We start from the raw sequence: 22,947 nt of genomic DNA on the forward strand, positions 1-22,947 counted from the left end.
ATTGAAAGGACGACATTTATAGAAGCCACTATTTCTTGTAAATTAAAATTAAAAGACAGGGTTTTATTATTATTGAGCTGAATGTAATTTCGACCGACGACAGCTCATTTTAGGTTGTTTTTAAAAGCCACATATAAGTTCTAACGGTCGAAATCCAGCCCGATTCATTAAAGAGACAACACACCAATTTCCTTACCCAAAAACAACTTAAAAAGAAGGATCCAAAGGACCAAAACTCACTCCCATCCCATTGACTTGTAGTTTGCATGTTGACTTGGATGGTATAACATTTCATAGAAATAACTGTAACCGTTAGATGTTGCCATCTGTCGTACTGCTATTCGCTAACACGTTTCTCTTTTCTTTTTTTTATGGCCATTACAATTGTTTAACGGTCACAATTCCAACTGTAATAGACGGCAGGAGCAATGATCAGATTTGGTCACACTTTTGTGAATCTTATTTTTATTTCGCTTTTGTCATGAGTCGGTGTTTTAAGGGGTTGGTTGGTCCTTAATATCTTAATCATCACCTACACAAAGCCCAACAACAGTACAAATGTTTGATATAGAGGCCTATGGTCTAGCCCAATGGGCTGCACCGAAAAAGAAAACTGATGTATTACCTTTGTCTTCTTTCCTATCCTCCGCAGTCTTTCTTTCTTTTTAATATGATTTCTGCCTTCTCATCTCCTACAAAGGAGGCATCGAGCGTTTTGGTTGACAAAACATCAAAAGTGGACCCGACAATATCTCTTTGATCACTGAGAGTATCGGTTGGCTGGTCTGACCGTAATTGGTCAAAATTCCCTAATTTTTAATTTTCACATTCAAAAGTCCACACCGTCTATAGACATTTTACCAGAGGTTGGTGATAGCGAGCCGCCCGGCTTTTACTGCTAGGCGTACTGCTGATATAAATTTGTAATTTTTTATTATTATTATTATTTTAAATTATTTTTTAACATCTTTAACTATTAAGAAAAAATTAAAAAAAAATATACAATTTGATTAATAGTTACTTCCTTAATTACTAAATAAAAAATATATAATTAAACTACTTGAAAGATAATTTTGAACAGTAAAATTGAGGGGACTAGGTAACATTCTCGTTTACCAACATAGAACTTTATGCTACATAGTTTCTGCTCAACTCCCTTTTCCAATGCATTCTTGTGTCATGGGGAGGGCAGATTAATGCCTTTGGGGTTTCTCAAAATTTTATGAAAATTGTTTTTCTTTACTATTCTTTTTCCAGTGTCTACGATCTAATGCAGTAGGGAAGCACTTGGAAGAATTCCAGCACTGGAAAATAAAAATTGTTGATAGCATATGTACTTGGTCAAGAAGCATATGTTGGACTGGAATCTTTTCCAAGTTCAAATTTGCTGATCTTGGTTTTTCTCATTAAAGTACTCAAAAATGGCCTCAAGTTTCCACCTCCATTAGTGTTCAATCTTCAAAGTTGCCTCTCGGGTTTAATTCCGCCTCCCAAATGGTTCTATTTCCAGCTGAGTTTCCTTGCATGCTTCGTAACATACAGATTTCCCATGCGTGTTTGAACCGGAGCAATTTTTCCCCCGTTTCTACAGGCCCTGTTCGATATTCTTTCTTATATTTTGGATTTTGGAACGACCTCTTGCCATCCTTGATTACTATAAATACCAAAACTTTACTACCCAGTTTCACATCCCAACTTCTTCCTTCTCTACAAACAGAAGAGAAATCTTCTTGATCAGGCTGCATTTGCGCGTCCTGCATTAATCCATGGCCAGACAAGCACTTCACGCACGTCAGTTCCTCATCTTTGTCATTTGCAGCTTATCCTTCGTTTTACTACTTTCTACCACAGAAGCCCGCACTCTGCCAGTTCAAAATTTTCACCACCATGGCATAGTGAAGCCCAGTACAAGCCAAGGAGGGACGGGTAATCATATTGCTGGAGTTCTCAGCCTTCGGGGTATAGGGATTAAATCAGGTCCAAGCCCCGATGGCGGGGGCCATCGTTAGTTCATCAATGGTGTCCACGCGGCTGGCTGGTTGGGGAAACGATATCTTCAAATTCTTATCTAAACTTGAGACTCTTTGAGTTTAGATAAAAATTGGAGAGAATCTTGATCCAGCTAACTATCAAAAAAACAACATAAAATGTGTCATGAGACACATAGTCAGAATAATTAACTACTAGATTATGCTTTCATTTAAGGGAATTTGAATTACTTGTATGCTATGAGCGATATGTGAAGAGCTTACAGCATCATGTTCTTGATCGCTGCACCCCATAATAATAAAGCTCTTGAATAAAGAATTTTTATTGCTTTCGCACCAATAACATTTCATCTGTGCGCACGCTATTTTACGCATACGAGCCAGCATAAACAAACTTAGCTCTAGTTTTACCTTCTGTTTTATCGAGAAAACTTTTATTTTTGGGAAATATTTAGAGACAAAAGTAAATCTACAAATTAATGTAGCTTGATATAGTATTAAGAGTGTAACCGTTCCGGTTGGGTCTTAAATTTTTTTTAACAAAATTTAGGACCGAACCAATATACACCGGTTTTGCATTTTTCAAAACTGGCTTTATCCGTTTCTGATCCGGTTTTTATGTTTTAATGTACTATATTATATATAGTATATAATACTATAAGGATAATATATTGTAGTATATTATAATATATATTATAATTGTATAGACTATAATGATATAATATAATATATTATAGTATATTATAATATATAATGATATAGTATTAGTGTAACTATTAATATGCACTATATAATATTAGTATAACTATTAATACAATAAATAAAATGATATAAGATTTTAAAATTTAATATTATATTAATAATAATTTATCATATAATATAAAAATATTTTATATATAGTTATATATTATATATAAATATTATATACAATAGAAAAATTAAAATATATATATAAAAACCGGTCTGGTCCGGTCCGGTCAGGTTTTAGAAAAAAAAATAGAAATCAGATCGATTTTGACTTGTTTTAAGAAAAATTGATGCCGAATCCATTCCACCGATTTGGTCCGATCCAGTTTACCCCTTTTTTTTTTACACTCCTATATGGTACTTTATATTAAAAAGTTATTTTTATTATAAAATAAATCTAACAAATTTATAAAATTATATCAGTTTGCGAGTTCACTTTGTATAATCTATATATATATGTGTGTGTATATGTAACAGTGCTATTTATTTTTTCTGGTATAATTACTTGAGATCTGGAAAAATGACCCAAGACCTACCTAACTAGGCGATATTGTCGCTTTTTCCTTGGCTGGTTGCATTAAAAAGTCCAATGCCAGGCAAGTCAGCCAGCAAAATTACCTACTTCGAAGTTAATTGCTCAGAGCCGTTTAAAGAAGGAAAATATCTTACAATTTTCAATTAGACACGACATCACAATATGATGATCACTGTCTTGGTCATTAGTTATGCATAATTTGAAAACATAATTTAAGAGAACGTCCGCGCCATCTAATTTGGAAAGATCTCAAATTCAGTAGAAAGTATACGTAAGCTTAGCATGCTGTCCTTAAGGAAATACCTTCTTTATGACTCTTCAAGTTGATTTCTGACTTGGCAACAAGACGACTACACAGCTTCTCCATGAAACTATCGCCATCTTTTCTTTTCCTTTCGGCGAGTACACTTGCATTAATATGATTCTCTAGGTTTCCAGTAATAAGAAAGTACAATGCAGTTTAGTCGTATACTACATCCTTATACTTCCTTTTACCAATTAAGATGGTACTTTGGAAACCCAACATTAGTACATTACGCCTGAGTAAATGAAAATAAAAAACAACCAGCAGCCAGCAGGAATACCTCTTACATCAGATATATATATATATATATATATGAATATATGTATATATTATCATTGTAAAGTTTACAATGATCCCTTTTGCTAACGTGTAGCAGTGATGATGGATATCAATGAGGGTAACTTGTATAATTGAGTCGGGGTCGAATATTACGGTGATTATAGATGGGATCTCCATAGTCAACAGCCTTTATAACTACCGCCCCTCGCTGTCCAGCCTGTTGAACTGCCCCAAAGACAATATCATTCGTTTTGCATCTCTTTTCAGGGTAAGTTTGTGGGCTTGTTGAGAAATGCCTGTGATGTTGCTGATGCAGCCCATGCTGCTGTTGTTGCTGATGCTGCATGTGATGCTGTTGTTGCTGATCCTGCCTGTAAAGCTGTTGTTGGCGGTAATCACCATCCCATCCATTATGGTAAGCTTGACTTTGCTTGGTATGGTGGCTCGTCTCCAGGTCCTTGTTTATAAAAGGGTAGGCCTTTTTCGGCGTAGGTGGTCTAGTTTCTATTGATGGTGGTTCATCCTCATCTGGTATCACAAAGCTCTCTTGCATGGGCCATGCCCTTGAATGTTCATTCAGTTGTTGGTAGTGTTGATGATAGAGGAGGGGCTTTCTTCTTGAGCCTGAAAATAATCCCCCAAATATCTCAGCTAAGGATGAGCCAGTGTTGAGGACAAGCTTCCCCATTGAAACAAAGAATCCCTCTTCTGGTCTCTCAGGTTCATCCTCAGGTGGGATCAAGGGGGGCCTGACTGATTCAGGAGGCCTCTGATACGATGCCACTCGTGAAACTTTCTTTATGGGAGATCTTGACTCCTGCAATATAAAAATGAAACTTGTTCTGGTCATAACATGAAGACATGAAAATAATCAGTCCAGGAATACTCCAGCTTGTTTCCATCGTAGTGAATAATTTCAATTTTAGTTCTCTGCCACCAGAATATTTGGTTTTTAAGGGTTTGGACAATTATAGGAAGCATATTAAATTTGGGGAAGCTTCAAAATATTTTTCTTCTTCAGCAGCTGGAGTAACACAATTCAAAGCAAATGCACGTGTTGGCATCTAAAATGTTCACAGAAAACACTTCAGAATATGACCCAAAGGAAAATAAAACTATTCGTAGCATTCAAGATGCATGTTCTTATAAAAAGAGATGCATGAATAAATGATGGAAGAGTTTACTTGCGACAAGAATATATATCAGATACATGCTCCATTCAAAACGAGTGTAGAAGTGAAATTTTTTCAATCTTAGCACAACCATTCTAAGCCAGTTAATATTAAAAATATAAATTTGAGGTCTATTCTTCATTCTTTGGGCAAACATGATTGAAAAGTCATAATTTGATATCCAGATTTGTGACAAAGATGCCTATGGAGACACCTCTCCGGTCACCAACCCAATTTAATAACTTAACTTACATCTTTGGAAGAAAACATTGCTCGCAACCTTCGCAGCATCAATGCCAACATGTAACCCAAAAGTCCTGCAGCAACAAGCACGGCTATCCCTGCAATGTTAAAACACATTTTATGCGCCTCCTCTTGAAAGAAAATGATAGATGAAAGTTTCCACTGTTTCCTTGATACCTAAATGGAAACTGTTATCATACTGGGAAGAACAATCTTCATCATTTAGTTGAATCTCTCGAATTGCCTGGTTTCCTCTGTCTATAACCAAAAGTGAGCAGCTTGCTCTAATATAAACAAGATCAAAATCGTTTGAAAACTTCGCATCTTCACTTGGACCATCAACGTGACCAGCTCCTCGGCCCCATGCTCCACCAGCAATGGTTGTAACCCCTGCAAAAAGAAAATATTAAATTGTACAAATTTAGGTCCTATCCTAAAGTAGCAAGTGACTTGAATGCCAGAATTTCATGCACTTGGGGGGATGGGACATTTTGAAGAAAGTTTTGTTCCCATGGTTTGAAAGCTTTTTAACACATTCATTACAAAAGAAGTTTCTTTCTTTAACCACAAGAAACTTCGATAAATTTTTACCTGAATCAGTGATCTTCCTAATTGCCATATTCTTTGTATCAGCAATGTAAATGTTTCCTCTGTCATCCACAGTAAGCCCTTTCGGGTGGTTCATTCTTGCCTCTCTTGGCTTCCCATCTATGTGCCCAGAATAACCTTCAGAAGATCCAGCAACCAGCTTGGGCCTGCCATCTGTGGTTTATACACACATCTTGAGCATGCTAAAAAGTATAACAATGGGTTTTGATGAAAAGAGTAAATTCCCAGAAAGAGAAGTAACTTAATCAGATTACAAAACTGATATGTGTCTTGAGATCTGTCTAAGTGGAAAGGGAAATGGATAAATCTTAGTGTAGCCTGTATGCATATCCAACTGAAAAAATCAAGGACAACTTAAACACCATTTGGCCTGCATCTGATTGATTTTCTCGACACCATATAATCAAACAACTTGAAAAGAAAAATGTGATTGGGTATCCATTAACCATATAAACATTTGAGTGGATCATCTTCTTCAAGGAACAAGGTATCTCATCAATATAAATGTACTGGCTTTTTTTAATGCAAAACACAAAAGCGTTAAATCTTAGTTAAAAAAAGAAAGGCAAGTAGATGAGTGAACAAGAAGTGTGGGTGCACGTTAAAGAATATTGGTCTCAAAACAAAAGATATCTCCAAAACGATGGACTCGGGTTTGGACAAAACCTAAACTAAAAGGCCTATTGTACTTTTGAAAGTGGAGGCTTCAACTAAACAAAACATACATTTATAATACTTACCCGATAGTGAATCTGCATTCTGCCAAGATTTAGCAAGGAAAGGTAACAAAAATAAACAAACAAAATGTCTCGAGTGTGAATCTAATTTGGATTACCTGACAGGTAACTTATTTACTAGAGACTCGAAATGGGGTGTTCAGTCTTCAGTAGTGCTTTATGGGAAGAAAAAGAAAAACCGCAAATATTAAAGACTAATGGAAATTGGAGTGAACTAAAAGCACAAAATCACAAACAACATGATCGTGCACAATTCCAAAACTGTACGAGCAGAAAAAATCTTACAACGAGACAGTGGGGTTGAAATCTTGTAGATATTACTGTTTTCAGAATCCAAAAGCAGAAGCTCCCCACTTGGAGACGTCTCAACTGAGTATGGTTCAATTCCAAGTTTACTTCCATCGAATACCGTCTCCACCGTATATCCACCCTCAAATTTCATCATGGGACGATTAGAAACCGCTGGGACAAAAAAAATCTCACAAACTCATCGACCTGAAAAGTCCTTATTTTTGTTATATTAACACTAACCTTAACATTACAAAGGACAGTCTCCACCCCCTAGTAAGCAAAACCCAAGACAGGGAAAAACACAAACTTGCGTGCTCGTTAATATACCTGCATCTGTCTTCTTCATGAACTTCTGTGACCATAGCCACTTAACGAGTGCAGAGATCACATTGGAGACAACACCACTTACAATTTCTGTAGATGTTTCAGAATGTTAAGAAAATTTAAAAACTTAGAAAGAATTTGAAGCAGAGAATCTGACAGCAAAAATCTATACTCACTCGCTGGATGTGTGGCTGAGGCGGAAGAAAATCCACCGAAAAGAACCGCGAAAACGAGAGCCACAAGAACCCAATTTCTCATCGTTGCTGGCGTCTAGAGTAGAAATGAAAGAAGGGACAAAATGCTCAAATGCGAAGGAGTAACCTTTGCTTTGAAGAACCCGCTTGTGTATGAGGCCCACAGACTGTGTTTCCGGACTCTTTTTTACATGTTAATTAGTGAAAGTCTTTGTAAGAGAGAAAGAGTGAGAGACAAGAAGAGAATAATGACCATTGGAAGGCATTACAGTAAACAGAAGGGAGCTGAGTTCAAAGGGAAGGAAGTATGGGCAAACGAGAGTGATAAGGCGGAATCATGGGTGGCAGCATTTCCATTTGGCAATAAGATTTTGAAGTTCTTAACAGGTGCAGCTAGGTGTTACGTAGTTTTGGACCTGTTCAGGAAGGCAGTCAGAGATGTATGGTTTGGACTGTGGCCTATAAAGAAAGCAAAGTTTTAGCAGAGTGGTTTACAAGCATCATGAACGGTGGCCGCCTCAGCTTCTTTTCAGTTCCTCCCAAATCTTTAACGGTCCAAAGAAACAAAATCCTTCTTTTCTTTTCTTTTCTTTTGTGTCGACGGAAGATTTGGCTTGTCTCAAGAGTAGCATAGCAGCGTCTTGTTGAAGATTAGTAATCCCTTTCATCCTCTCATCAATCTTCAGTAATCATGACCTTATCTAATGACATTATGAGAAGATATAAAAAGTAAGATACTATCAATTTCAGCAACTACAATCTAGTGACCTCCTCATGTAAAGGACAGGAGCATTGAGGTTTGTCCCAACCTCGACACGTTTCAAATGGGAAGAGATAAAACTTGAGTAGCCACGTTTTTGCCGTTTCAGCAATGCCCAAATTCTGCATTGTCATGAACTCGCAGCTAGAAGTGATATGACAGTGCCCCGCTTCGTAGACTTTGGCACTTTGCTTCTAATTTCTAAATATTTTATTTTGTAAATTATTTTGTAAGATGTTAAGAGTATGGTTCCAATTGGCTCAACCGTTGACTGATAAAATCTTTCGAAAACTGCTAAACAAAGACTGTCGTTTAAGACGGAAATTAATACCGTTTCCGGCTGGTGACGTAAATGTTACCGTACTTAATTCATGTCAAAGTTTTCCATGGGTATATGTGTATATGATGCCGTGTTTAGAATCGATGTTCGACTGAACGGCAGAAAAAACTCTCGTTTATTTTAAGGCGATGGGGAAGAGACAAAACATCCAGACATGTTTGAGTATCACCATTTGCAGCAGATCAAACCTCAGCTCCATAAGCAGTTTGTGCCAGTTTGCTATGTAAATTCATCTTGAATAAGCATTCAAAAAGAGAAGAAAAACAAAAAGAAACTTCGACACGCCATTTACAATGACACAGATGCTTAAAACGCAAAATACAAAGCTATACTCGTGGTTAAACATGGTACACCATGCCGACCTCTAGAGTGGATGCATAAGGAATGTTCAAAGCAAAAGTTGGTTCTCTGAAGTTTCTCCTCAAGAAATCATAACCAAGATTAATCACGACTTTCTTCGTCAAACTGGACCCTTTCTTTGCTCTCATATATGAATGCCCCATAATAAATGCCATTCCTGCCTCCCTAGCGTCCATCAGTTCCCGCAACTCCTCACGTGCATCTACATCAATTTGTGGACTCTTTGGCACAACAAATCTCACTCTCTTCCTAACCCTTTTTGGGGAGTTAATTTCCCTCAACTCTGAAGTACCTGCCATTTCTCCAACGTTTCCATCATCTTCACACACTCTTATACCTTCAACATTCGATGATGAAGTCCCCACAACTGTCATCTTTTCATCATTCACCACATCTTCTGTTCCCACATCGTATGCCGGTCCCTCTGACCGGATAAATTCTGCAATACTACATACAAGATCTGTTTCGAGCTCATTTTCATCCTTTTGAACATCACGATAGCCATACCGTGCTATGCATCTATAGAGCCGGTACTCTCTTGGGCCAACTCTTCCGACCAAGAACCTTTCACCAGGCCTGACATGTGGCACTGGGACAGATTTGATGCAGAGGAATACTACAACCTGGTGGAAAGCTGGGAGATTGGTGACAAAGTGAGAGAAAATAGCTGGGATCCCAGAAACTAGCTCGGTATGTATAAGTCCAATCCCCTTGACCCGAACAATTCCAAGGCTGGGACCAAGACTGAGGAGCCAGTTGATGGATACCTTATTTTGAACATCAAACTCATATTTCTTGAGTGTGCCATAATGCCAAACATACATGACAATTAAGAAGATAAATGAGAGGGCAATGGGAACCCAAGCTCCTTCACGGAACTTGATGAGGGATGCTGAAAAGTAGAGTGCTTCAATGGAGCCAAAGAAGAATATAAAGCAAATGGCTAGGAAGATGCTTCTGTGCCAGCAAAGGACTATGACTAGAGACATCAGGCAGGTAGTTACCAGCATAACGGTTATAACTGCCAAACCTGTTCAAAAGAAGAAGATGCTGTAAAAGCGATGATGATTAGAGCCCATGAAACATTATGTTCATGATTACAACTCATGACGTATAAACTAAACCTATTAGCTGCTCTTTCTCTTTTTGGTGGGTTTAGTACTTGAAAGTCTCCATCCCTTTAATAAAATAATTAGTATGTTTCCTGGCTAATCCCATTCCCACACATCGAGGCAGTTTTTGACATTGAAAGATGAAGACGACTTTAATCAATTGTCGTCCCGGTACAGAGGTAAGAATTTCAAAAGCAACACAAGGCCAAAATCAGAGGGCTACCAAAGAATCGTGTGATAAAAATGCCACCTGATACTAAAAAAGGAAGAGAAATAGGGAGATACAGAATAACACAAAGAACAACTTGATATAAACGTTTTGTGTGAACACAAAACAAATTTTGATGTGGACTGTAGTACCTGCTGCATTACCCATGCGTTTTGTGTCCCTAAAGCCAATGGTAACAGCCAGGCATAACAGCATTAAGGTCCAATTGATCTCCGGAATATAAATTTGTCCATGTATTTTAGATGATGTGTGGACAATTTTGACCCTTGGAAAGCAACCCAAAGCAGAGCATTGCTTGATAATAGAGAAAGTCCCAGTAATGATGGCTTGGCTTCCCACCACAGCCGCAAGTATGGCTATTCCCAGAACAGGCCATCTTATTTTCTCTGAAAGAATAAGGTCAGTACTTCAAACTAGTCAATTCCCAAGCCAAGAGTAAAACTGGATTCTTATCCTCTAGGTAACAATAGTATGCACCTACCAGGTACTGAGACATAGAATCCAATCCGATAGTGACTTTCAATAGCATGATGCTTAGAAAGATAAGCAGCTTGTCCCATATATGCTAGGATTAAGGATGGGTACACCATACAAGTGAAAGCAATCTGCAAAGGAGCTTTCTGTTAAACAAGTAGCTTGCATGTACTGGTTGTATAATAGTTTACCATGAGTTTGTATATGAATATAAATGAGTGAAGCCGTTATAAAGCATGACCATGCAAGTCTTTTACTTAACATAGGAACATCTAGCAGAGGAGAAGCCGGTCTGATTAATGCACTTTTATTTGAACTGGGGCAATAAAACTTTTAGCTGCTGAACTGACTACCAGAACCTTCATCTATTTATTTTATGCTTCAATTTCCTCATTAATATTTCAAGCAAATTATGGTAGATTATATATCCCATGGTATATCATCAGTGATGAACCTAGAGTGTCTCTTTAATTTCTATTTGAATCCACTAAGCACAGTCAGAAAACTTCTTTTGCAGATTTTAGTCATATACCCACCAACAAACAGAATCAGGTAAGTCTACCTTAATAGACAACTGTGAAAAATGTCCAAGATCAGCAAACATAGCTTCCGAGCCTGAAATGTTGAAAAATTATTATTAGAGGGAAAAACAATTATATTGGGTAAAGTGATAGAGCACACAGTACACTCTGCATATTCTTGTACCTGTTATACATAAAAGAATCCCACCCAAGGACATCCACCCTCCCCTTTGTGTCTTCTTCAAAAATTTGTACATGTAGTATGGAGAGAGTGCTTGATAAACATGGGGATTCCAGTGGAAGATATTATACACACCAATAGCACTCATGCATAAAAGCCACGTAATCACCACAGGTGCAAAGAGGAACCCTACCCGATGGGTCCCGTAATGTTGGAGAGCAAACAAGAATACCAGTATGATACAAGCAACTGGGACTTCAACATCTGCAGAATCAATGAACTTTGAGGGAACAGAATACTGTGCTCGAGTATATGAGAAATCATAATATGTTAGCATTGCCAATATCCCTAATCAACCTTCAGAACTATAGAAGACTTCATCTCGAGGTATGCAGTTGATAGACATCTCATCTACTTATATCAAGATCATCAAGCTAGCATAAAAGCAATGCCACAAATTTCAAATGAAGCATACTCATGGACCATAAAGGCACAAGTGAAGTTTCATGTCCTCATAACTGAACTCAATGGAGACGTGAAGGGTAATAATTAAATTAAAAGTGACAGTTATATTAACTGTCAGTCTTGAACTCTCCTTGAAAGAATTCCCTGGTCCAGTAAAGAAAATTTCAAGCAAGCAACATTTAGTGAATGAAAACGGGGTTTCCCTACAGTACATATATGATAAATATCACTAGAAAGAATTTTGCTGTTTTCATGTATAGTTATGGAAGCACTTCCGCATTAATAGATATAACCCATATGGGTAAGATACACCTAAATGATCAGATCGTAGTATTGTTTCATCAGCTATCTGGCAATTCAAAAACACTTGGGATTGACTGTGAATTTAACACCAACATGACATATGTACATGAGTGCTCAGTGCTCAGTGCTAGGAATGGTGAGTATATAAATAATTTCATACAATTGTGCCATTTTCAACTAAACTATCACTAAATCAGTTTTACATTTTGTTACTAAATTTAAATTATTAAGAAGAAAAAATTGAGACTAAGAATGAAGCATCTTGAAGCTTAAAAACTTCCATTTAATTTGTGATTGGCCGCAGTAAGATTTTAGTTGCTTAGTACTTTTTTAAATGTGAATAAAGAGTACTACCATCTATAAAGGGAAAGGGGAAAATCTCAATCCCACTCATTCTAGATTATGTTGGCAAGCCTCCCCCTATAATTGTTATACTAGATTCCTCCAAGCAAAGGTTGTATGATCTCATCAAATGGCCTATCGAAGTCCAATGAATTAGGCAACTTTGTTGAACCTTGATGGATGGTGGGGAACACAATGCTCACAGATTGTAAAGGCCAGCAAGTAGAGACAGCAGGACCAGCCAAAAAAGGGCAGTGGACAGTAGACCACTAGTAGGAGGACATATACGCTGATTACACCTATGATGGGAATAAGAGGGACGGTTGAAGAATGGATGGAGATTTAGAAAGTGGAAATGCTATACATATCTTAAGTTATACTCCATAGGGACTCGAGGAGATGATCCGACCACAATGGTCGAAGTTTATAAAAGAATGATGATGATGATGACGACTTCATTCTGGTATGTGCACTGCAACGCTTGGGACAGGGACAAGTGGATCCAGGCTTGGTTAATTACATGGTCACAATTATGTATACGGTATACCTCATGGGGGCCTTTAGTGATAGTTCTAACTTTATTTGACCAGTCTAATAATGATCATAATTCCAATTACACAATCTAACAGAGATGCTGAATGCCCGCCAACGTTATATATATATCTTCATCCTGGTTGGAGTCTTATCCAAACTGAGCTACTTTTTCTTTGCCTCATTAGATAGTTCAACTTTATAAAAGGTAAATCTTATAGCTTTATCTTTTCATAAATAAGTTAAGCCTCTCTTTTTAGCCACGAATTCCATCTTTATTAATAGACTGGGCGTCATCAACTTTACCTTCTACATTATTAATGTAAATATTTTTTTATTACTTTCGTCGTGATATGCTTTGATTAAAGCAGGTGGTTTGTCTTGCTTATCTACGTAGGGAACCACAAGGTCCACAACACCCATAACTAGTCCACCAACTTCACATCTGTACATTGGAAAAGGGAGAAGAAAAGGTTTTGAATTTTCAAATATTATTTAAACAACGGTATGTAATAGAATCAAGACATATCCATAACTATGATACGCTTCTTTAATCCTCATAAACATATGAAATAGACGACATTAAAATTCTCAGAAAAGTGCACCAATGAGAACTCGGTATCACTCGGTGCTCACCAGGAACTAGAATACGAAGATATCAGGGGATATTTTATTTGCAAATCAACATGTGATTAGGACACATGTTTTATTTGCAGATCAACTGAAAGATTTACTGGATAGCGGCAAACCTCTGATGTATGTTATCTTTCTCAAACTACAAAACTGAATCTTGAATAGTAATGAATTTTGACATATCTCGGCCAAATAGACAAGGAACTTACATCGGTGGTGCTCTTTTGACATGGAAAGCTCCAGCCCGGACACAGCCGAAAACACTATACAGTGATCAAAATCAGAAAGGATTCTCAATTAGTGACATCCCAAGCTAAGAACTTGAAATAAAATCGAAATATCATAACCTCTAATACCAGAAATTGCTGGTGTAAGGACCCCATCCCCAATAACCATACAAGTCCCAATCAAAGCCAGAACAAGCAGTAACCTTTGCAACACTTTATGCTTCTCCAATGTCGATTTTAGTCTCCACACAATATTTCCATCGTGGGATTCAGCTCCGTCTTTTGTGTACTCCGATAGCTCCTCGTCAGCAAGCTGGCAATTGGGCAATGCGCTGACTCGGGCGTGCCGGCATAGCAATGAATACAGAGCAAAAGTCCCACCTTCACCATTATCATCAGCTCTAAGCACGATAAACACGTACTTAAGCAGCGGCACCAGCGTAAGTGTCCAGAACACAAAAGACAAAACCCCATATATTTCCTCATTCGTATCTGAATGCGTAATATCCTCAGCAAAAGTGCTCTTGTATACATATAATGGAGAAGTACTTAAATCTCCATAGACAACACCCAAGCTCTGATAAGCCAATGTTAAAAGAGTCTTCCACGAGTCCTTCTGAAACAAAAAACAATAAGATGATCAGAAAATCCAGGATTTCAGGGAGGGTCTTTCACGAAACAACTCACGGTACTTTGCCGCATGTCTTACCTTGATTGGCTGGCTACGGATTTCACCCTCCAAATCCATGCTGGGCTGCCTTAGAATCAGAGAAAGTACATTCTTCGAACAAGTCGAAGGAAAGTGAAGACGAAGCCAAATAGGTTTATAACCCTCCCCAGTTTAAAGAAGCCGAAGAAACACAAAAAAACGTTTAGATAATGTCGATTTGTTTCACTTGAGAGTGCAGAAAGTAGTTAAAGACCAACCAAATTTTTGCCCCAATAAATAAAATTAAAAATAATAATAAAAGAAATAAGAGAAAAACGGACCAACCAACGTAGACAACAAATCAAGAATGAGCACGGAACACCAAGAACGTCTAGAGAGAATGGTATCGCAACAAGTAGGTGGGTGGAATTGGAGCTCCTAATACGAGGGGGGGTTGTTTTTTTCTGAACACAGGTGGCTTCCGGGTCGTCTGCTTGCTTTGTTTTGGTTCATATTCTAGATGTGGAATCTTCTGGAGAGGTTGTCATTTTCTTCCACTTGGCATTCACTGAAGCATATAACACGCTTTTTGGAAAGGTGGGTTTTGTGCTCTGTAAACGACGCAGGCACGCACTTAAAAAAGAGTGCGTCTATATATGGCCAGTAACTCATACCAAACTCAACTTTATACTCAATTCATACGTCAACTTTGTCTTTTCTTTTCAATTTTTTGTTATGAAATCATGCACGTCCAAATCATTTGAGAAACATTTAAAAAAAAAAAAAAAAAAATGGAGGACGACCCATGATCTTAAGCCGACCTGAAAAGTTATAACTTAACATTTGATTAATATCACTCGCTTTATTAATTTGTTTTTTTATTTTTTCGATTTAAAATCTGTAAATTATTAGTGATCACTCCTTTATAGTACCTATATAATATCTCTTTTGCTGGTAACTGATGACTGAAAGCAACTTTTCCTTTGAGGTGGCAATCTTGACGCGGATATTATGGCAGAAGTGGACCACCGTTGAATCGAATGGTCCATTTAAATTACTCCATTTAAATTAATAGGCCGCCTACCGGCGAAGTTCTTTGGCAAAAACAAAATGAACGGTTGCCAAACAAATCTGTGCATTTAAGGTTCAAACAACTGGAAAATCAACTTGTCATAAAAATTAAACAGGATATATATATATGATAAATATTTTAGCCAGATTACATCAAAAATTAAATTAATAAATTGACATAATTTGATATGATTTTTTATATTATAAAATTATTTTTATTATAAAATAAATTTAATAAATCACATAAAATAATGTTAATTTATATAATTTATTTATATATGTAGCACTTCTCTATTTCTCTACCTATATATATCTATATCTATATTGATAACTAATGCATTTAAATACACACATTTTCACCTATCTACCTACTGATATTTTACCTACCTACTGATATTTTACGTAAATTTTATATTTATTTTATCTATTTAAGAAGTGAAAGCTAGAAGAAATAGGATTGCAATACCCTATATAGCATGGTAGTGCAATACAGCTAACTCATTCATGAAAGAAAAAGAAAAAGTCAGCAACGGTACCATTGAAAACAGAAATGCTAGGACAACCGGCCTGCATCCTTGCCGCGGCCTTATGTGGCACACATTTTAGATTATATCGTTTAATTTGAACAACAAAATGAATCGAGCCACCCACTTCATCTTCTCCCCTTCTTCGTTTGTTCACCCAACTTCAAAACCCACTATCTTTATTGTTTTCTTCACCTACTATCAACTCCTCCACACCAAATCACCTATATTTTGGTTTCTAAAATTTATTGTGAAATAAACGAAGAGTCTTCTATGCCCTAATGCATTTTTTTTCCTGGGTCTCATTTTTTTTCTTTCTGTTTGTCATCAAATCCAAGCATGATTTTTTTCTATTTTCTTAGCAACCAAACAGACTATCATGGACTATTGCAGACTATTGCATGATTTTCTTCTATTTTCTCGGCAACTAAACAGGCTGTCACGAACTATTTTGGATTTTCCTCTGTCTTCTTAACAACCAAACAAATTTTCCTCTACTTCCTTTATTTTCCTCAAGGTTCTTCTACCAAGCTTCAAGCTTGTCTTTGTTTTTTGTGGATAACTGCAGGTTGTGTGGGTTGGTGTGGGTTTGTAGGCTCTAGTACGAGGGTGAAGAAAACCGAAATGGAGGTTTGGGGGAGAGGGAGGACGATGGGGATGGAGCTTTGTAAAGAAGAGAGAACACAGAGTGGCTTCGTAGATTTCATGGAAAAGAGAGAACACAAAGGGACACCAAAATAAAAGGAAAATTGTTTCTGCTCGAGGTCTTGATAGTTGATGGGATGAGAATGCAGAGGGAAATCGAAGAAAAGAAGAAGTAAAGAAGGAGATCAAAAGAAATGACAAGAAAAGAAAAGGCAAAGGAATCTTATCTCAAAATAAAACGACGTCGTTGTGTTTTTTATGCCATGTAGGACAAAAGGCCGCGGCGGGAGCATCTCACGGTTGTACATAACATTTTGTCCATTGAAAAAGAGTTGGTGACGTAAACTACCTATACTTATCGGCGTCGAGATTAATAAATTATTTTCAAGTTTCACCCAACCCGACGTGGTCCGAAAAAGCAAGTTCCAACCCGATATGATTCATACATTTTCGTTCGCCTGATTACTCGAATAACCGATTACCTAAACCGACATGTTTTGGAAACATCAATTTTCCGACCTCATTTTTTTCCCCTAATTTTTAAGATCGATATACTAGAAAATTTTGATTACCATCTTTACAACAAATAAAAATCATTTAAAAAAATTTTCGATAACTTATTAATGGCACAAAGTTAACACGAAGTATACTTGTGACTAATTAAAAATTTGAAAATGCATGGTACTTTTAATTCTTTGACTTTTTTAATCTTGAGCATGATGTCATGAAACGACTTCTTTTACTTTTGGCCACATTAATTTTGTGTGGTTATAAAATATAAATGTGAGTTAGATGTGAATGAGGAAATAATTGTACTGCCATATTTTGATGAAAAAGTTTAGTCTAACTTAGATACAATTAATTTAGTGAAAGTTTGGTTTGAGATAAAATAATAAAACGTGCAATGGCCATATTGAAGGTTGGCTTGACACACGCCAAATTGTTTATCACTAAAGGAAGTATTATAGTCACAAAAAGATTATATAAAAATAATTTCACAAACTGATATAATTTGATATAGTTCGTCAAATTATAAAGTTATTTTTATTATAAAATAGATATAACGGATTAGATGAAGCCACGTCAATTTATAAGATTACTTTTATGTAATTTCTTTATATAATATTGACATGTTGCCAGAAAAGAAGCAATACCAAATTCAATGTGTTTGAAGCTTCCTTACCTGATAGGAGTTTGGCATTGTCCCTTGCTGGTGAAACAAACAGACGCTTGAATCTATAATTGGTCTTTAACAACAACAAACAGAATATTCTGCGAGCGAGCCATGAATTGCGAACCTGATGGCACCCGTGATGATGAGCTACGTTGTTGGCCTTTGGCCCACTTCCCAGCCAGCAGCTTGATATAAACTTGTGGATAAAGCATGCTATTCAAGGAATGAAACAACACAGATTGCTGCCATGAATAACCCAATTAGCGAAAACTAATTTTCAAGATATAGAACTAATAGAGATTGATTAATAGTAGGTAACGTCGCTTTATGGTCAGTAGAACCTACCTTTCAAGGCTGGAGCAATCTAAATGATCATCATAACCCTTTGTCACAACAAGGCCAGTTCATACCAGACACATTCACCTCTTTTTCTGTTGGATGTTTCTCATAAATGCCATTCATATTTAAACAGAAACTGGCTGATATTCTTTTCCTGACAATATTTTTGCCATTTGCTGTTAGGAATTTGGACCTTCCAAATTCACCCCCCTAGGATTTATCCTTTGCAGGCATAACAAGAAAATTAGAAAAATAATAACAATACAAGATTTTACGTAGAAACTCCTAAATAGGAGAAAAACCACCAGACCCAGAAAAGAAAATACATTATGTGAAAATTATTACAATCACATAATTTATCTCCTCACCCCAAACACACCCACAAAGCTTTCCCCACTAGAAAAACTTTAACTCACACATTTTTCCATTTTACAAAAATGGACAACAGAGGAATTTAACTAGAGTCAAAAGTTACTAACTAAGCATTTGACTGGTGCACTTAAACTAAGAGGCTAAGCCTCTTATTTATAACTCATGAGCCTTGCCTCTTCCTCACTCACTACCAATGTGGGACTCAAAGAGCAATACTCAACAATCTCCACCTTGCGACTTTGACTGGTCCCATAGCCAAACTTCACCTCAATGAAGATCTTCATAACTTCTGCTATCATGCTTCACCATAAAAATATATCCATTCAGAATAAAACCAATTCTAAGCATTTCACTTAGGCCCATGTCGAAAACAATCTTGCTGAAAATTATGGTGTAACTTCCAAGTTTGGCTTTCCTGGAAGTTCATCAGCCATCGACATGAATTTCCACCACACACCCTGCATCAATGCCAAACCAATGCATGTGTGCAAACTTGTGGACTTGCTAACATTAACACATCCTCTATCATGGCAATTTTGGGAATTAGCGACATGCCATAAGGATATACACGTCTCTTTTTTCATGGAGAGAGACACAACATTAGCATCAATACCAGTATCTTTATTTACTGACTTGAAGCCACTTGCCGAATCCGCTCCTTATACTAGCCATTTCACCAGTCGCTAGTATCACTGTCGACTTCAGGGGTTGATCTGCCCTTCAACGCCTTGTGTAAACTAATTTCTCCACCTCAAATCTAATAGGATTTGAAACCATACTTTCTAACATTGGTTTGATGAAATAGAAACCATACTTTCTATTTCTCTACCTATATATATCTATATCTATATTGATAACTAATGCATTTAAATACACACATTTTCGCCTATCTACCTACTGATATTTTACATAAATTTTATATTTATTTTATCTATTTAAGAAGTGAAAGCTAGAAGAAATAGGATTGCAATACCCCATATAGCATGGTAGGGCAATACAGCTAACTCATTCATGGAAAGAAGAAGAAAAAGTTAGCAACGGTACCTTTAAAAATAGAAATGCTAGGGACAACCGGCCTACGTCCCTGCCACGGCCTATGTGGCATACATTTTAGATGATATCGTTTAATTTAAACAACAAAATGAACCAAGCCACCCACTTCATCTTCTCCCCTTCTTCGTTTGTTCACCCAACTTCAAAACCCACTATCTTTATTGTTTTCTTCACCTACGATCAACTCCTATACACCAAATCACCTATCCTTTGGTTTCTAAAATTTGTTGTGAAATAAACGGAGAGTCTTCTATGCCCTAATGCATTTTTTTTCCTGAGTCTCATTTTTTTTCTTTCTGTTTGTCATCAAACCCAAGCATGATTTTTCTCTATTTTCTCAGCAACCAAACAAACTGTCACAGACTATTGCAGACTATTGCATGATTTTTTTCTATTTTCTCGACAACTAAACTGGTTGTCACGGACTATTTTTGGATTTTACTCTGTCTTCTCGACAACCAAATAAATTTTCCTCTACTTCCTCTATTTTCCTCAAGGTTCTTCTAACAAGCTTCAAGCTTGTCTTTGTTTTTTGTGGATAACTGCAAGTTGTGTGGGTTGGTGTGGGTTTGTAGGCTTTGGTATTGGGGGTGAAGAAAACGGAGATGGAGGTTTGGGGGAACGGGAGGACGATGTGGATGGAGCTTTGTGGAGAAGAGAGAATAGAAAGTGGTTTTGCAGATTTTATGGAAAAGAGAGAACACAAAGGGACACCAAAATCAAAGGGAAATTGTTTCTGCTCGAGATCTTGATGGGATGAGAATACAGAGAGAAATCAAAAGAAAGAATAAGTAAAGAAAGAGATCGAAAGAAATGACAAGAAAAAAAAAGGCAAATGGATCTTATCTCAAAATAAACGACGCCGTTATGTTTTTATGCCATGTAGGACAAAAGGCCGCGATGGGGGCAAATCGCAATTGTACATAGCGTTTTTCCATTGAAAGAGAGTTGGTGACATAAACTACCTATATTTATCGGCGTTGAGATTAATAAATTATTTTCAAGTTTCACCGAATCGGACGTGGTCTGAAAAAGCAAGTTCCAACCTGATATAATTCATACATTTCCATTTGCCTGATTACTCGAATAATCGATTACCTAAACCGACATATTTTGAAAACATCAAATTTCTGACCTCCTTTTTTTTTCCCCTAATTTTTAAGATCCTTATACTAGAAAATTTTGATTACCACCGGTACAACAAATAAAAATCATTTAAACAAATTTTCGATAACTTATTAATGACACAAAGTTAACTCGAAGTATACCCGTGACTAATTAAAAATTTGAAAATGCATGGTACTTTTAATGCCTTGGCCCACGTCTCAGCCAGCAGCTTGATATAAATTACGTACCATTGAAAAATAGATGGTGACGTAAATTACGTACCTTATATATTTATTAGCGCAGAGATTAATAAATTATTTCCAAACACGGGATGTTGATCAATGGCAATGAATTTTTGGACAGAGTTTCGCACTCATCAGCTGTTTGATTTTGATAAAAAAAGCTCCAAGTCAAAGAGAGCAGGTTTTCGAAGCTTAATTTGGCCGTTTGTTCTCTAATTATTTGTGCTAGCTGAGGCGGCATCTGGGACAGATCAAAGAGCAGAGAATCCAAGCAAGCATGCAATTAGAAGGGTGTGGAATTCCTTGCGTATAGACTAGTACTGAGTGAACAACAAACAGAAAGCATGGATGGATCTATACTATTCTACAGAGGTGGCCAGAGCTAGCAGCTAGCATTCATGACCTTTCAAAGGCGAATGGTCAAAGTTGTGTCGTGTTTCAACCTTTTGGTTAAATGTACAAGAGTAAATCAATCACATCACGTCAGGTTTTGCTACGAATCTAATATTTCTGTGCCACTTTTTCTATTTATTTGATTATATATATTTATATAAATACACTTAAAAATATAGCTAAAAAGGATATAAATATTGTATAATTATTTTTAAAAAAATAATTTTTTTATATAAATTTTATATTTTTTTATTTTTTTAAATAACTGTACGATATGTGGACAACTCTCACTATCATTTATTATATTTGATCATCATCAAAACCCATCTGGCATCTACATTTTTCCTGCATGCCTGCTCCTCTTTTCGCTAGCTTCTCTCATTTTTCTTGCCTAGTTACCAAACGCAAATGGGGAACTTGCTCTAAGATCATCAATCAACAAATTATGAAAGTGAGACTACCAGAGGAGTAAGGGGCCCATGGAATCATTTTCATGAGTTTCTTTTGTCAAAAATAGAAACCTACTTATTTCAAAACACGTACGTCATGATTTATCTATCCAGTATATCCGGCCAAAGCAACCCCCAAGAAGTCAGTATATATATATAATTATATGGGGATTGGAAAGATTTTATTTTATTTTTTAAAAGTCTGATAATGACATGATTAATTTAATAAATAAATAAAAAGTAGTAAAGGCAAGATAGGGTAAAAGTCATGAAGATAAGATTGAAACAAGTGGCGCGCGGCTAGGCTGGATAAAGATGCCAATGCATTATATGCAAATAACGTCAATCGGCCTTCGTTTTCGCGAGAGGAGTGACCACATCGATCATGGCTGGCCAGCCAGCACTATGACTGGCTTTTAATTTTTGGAATCTAACTGCTAGTATATGCATGGTATATCCAATATTAATTAATTAGATAATTTCAGATCCTAAATTAACGTTACGTGCTGCTTTATGATCCATATTTTCATGGGCTAGCTAGCACCTTTTAATTGGTCTTAATTAATTTCGAAGTTAAAATAGCATTTCATCATATATTTTCACTTCTTTATTTTTTTAAAAAGAGAATGGAATCTCAATTTTATTAATTCCATCCACTTGTGACGAAAAAAAAAAAATCATGATTATAACCCGACACTTGGAGAATACAGGATGATGTATCCCCACTTGCACCCTCAAAATAGAGTGAAATCACATGATCTAATTCAATATTAATCAAGATGATCATACCATTAATCAAGCTTCCGCAGGCATGCATGCCTACGTATGCAAATAGTACCCTACCCAGAAGATGACCATCGATCGTCAAAGCCACTCCATACAATCCGGGTTTTATTATTATTAATAATGTTCCTGCATGCATGCGTAGGCAATTATATGAATGAGTACTCGATCACTTAATTGTATATTTCTGTACAATAATATTATTGTTAATTACTTTGATGATCTGAACCTTTCCTGCATGCATG

General features: G+C 36.6%; 2 protein-coding genes across 2 annotated transcripts; both read right to left on the reverse strand.

The window, feature by feature from the left end:
* Positions 1 to 3,678: 3,678 nt before the first annotated feature.
* On the reverse strand, positions 3,679 to 8,544 carry LOC122307668. The gene is made up of 7 exons (XM_043120698.1): positions 7,406 to 8,544; positions 7,233 to 7,319; positions 6,900 to 7,076; positions 5,860 to 6,030; positions 5,446 to 5,658; positions 5,278 to 5,366; positions 3,679 to 4,670 (listed from the first exon to the last, which is right to left on the reverse strand). The coding sequence occupies exons 1-7, from the start codon at positions 7,485 to 7,487 to the stop codon at positions 3,963 to 3,965; spliced, it is 1,527 nt and encodes a 508-aa protein (XP_042976632.1). The 5' UTR covers positions 7,488 to 8,544; the 3' UTR covers positions 3,679 to 3,962.
* Positions 8,545 to 8,694: 150 nt separating this feature from the next.
* LOC122307667 (potassium transporter 8-like) lies at positions 8,695 to 15,282 on the reverse strand. Its single transcript, XM_043120697.1, has 8 exons — positions 14,611 to 15,282; positions 14,031 to 14,517; positions 13,884 to 13,937; positions 11,404 to 11,664; positions 11,261 to 11,313; positions 10,706 to 10,829; positions 10,356 to 10,610; positions 8,695 to 9,913 (listed from the first exon to the last, which is right to left on the reverse strand). Exons 1-8 carry the CDS (start codon positions 14,647 to 14,649, stop codon positions 8,862 to 8,864), a joined length of 2,325 nt encoding a protein of 774 aa, XP_042976631.1. The 5' UTR covers positions 14,650 to 15,282; the 3' UTR covers positions 8,695 to 8,861.
* Between the last annotated feature and the right edge of the window lie 7,665 nt (positions 15,283 to 22,947).

This window comes from Carya illinoinensis, chromosome 4, assembly GCF_018687715.1.
Source record: "Carya illinoinensis cultivar Pawnee chromosome 4, C.illinoinensisPawnee_v1, whole genome shotgun sequence".
NCBI lineage: Eukaryota > Viridiplantae > Streptophyta > Magnoliopsida > Fagales > Juglandaceae > Carya > Carya illinoinensis.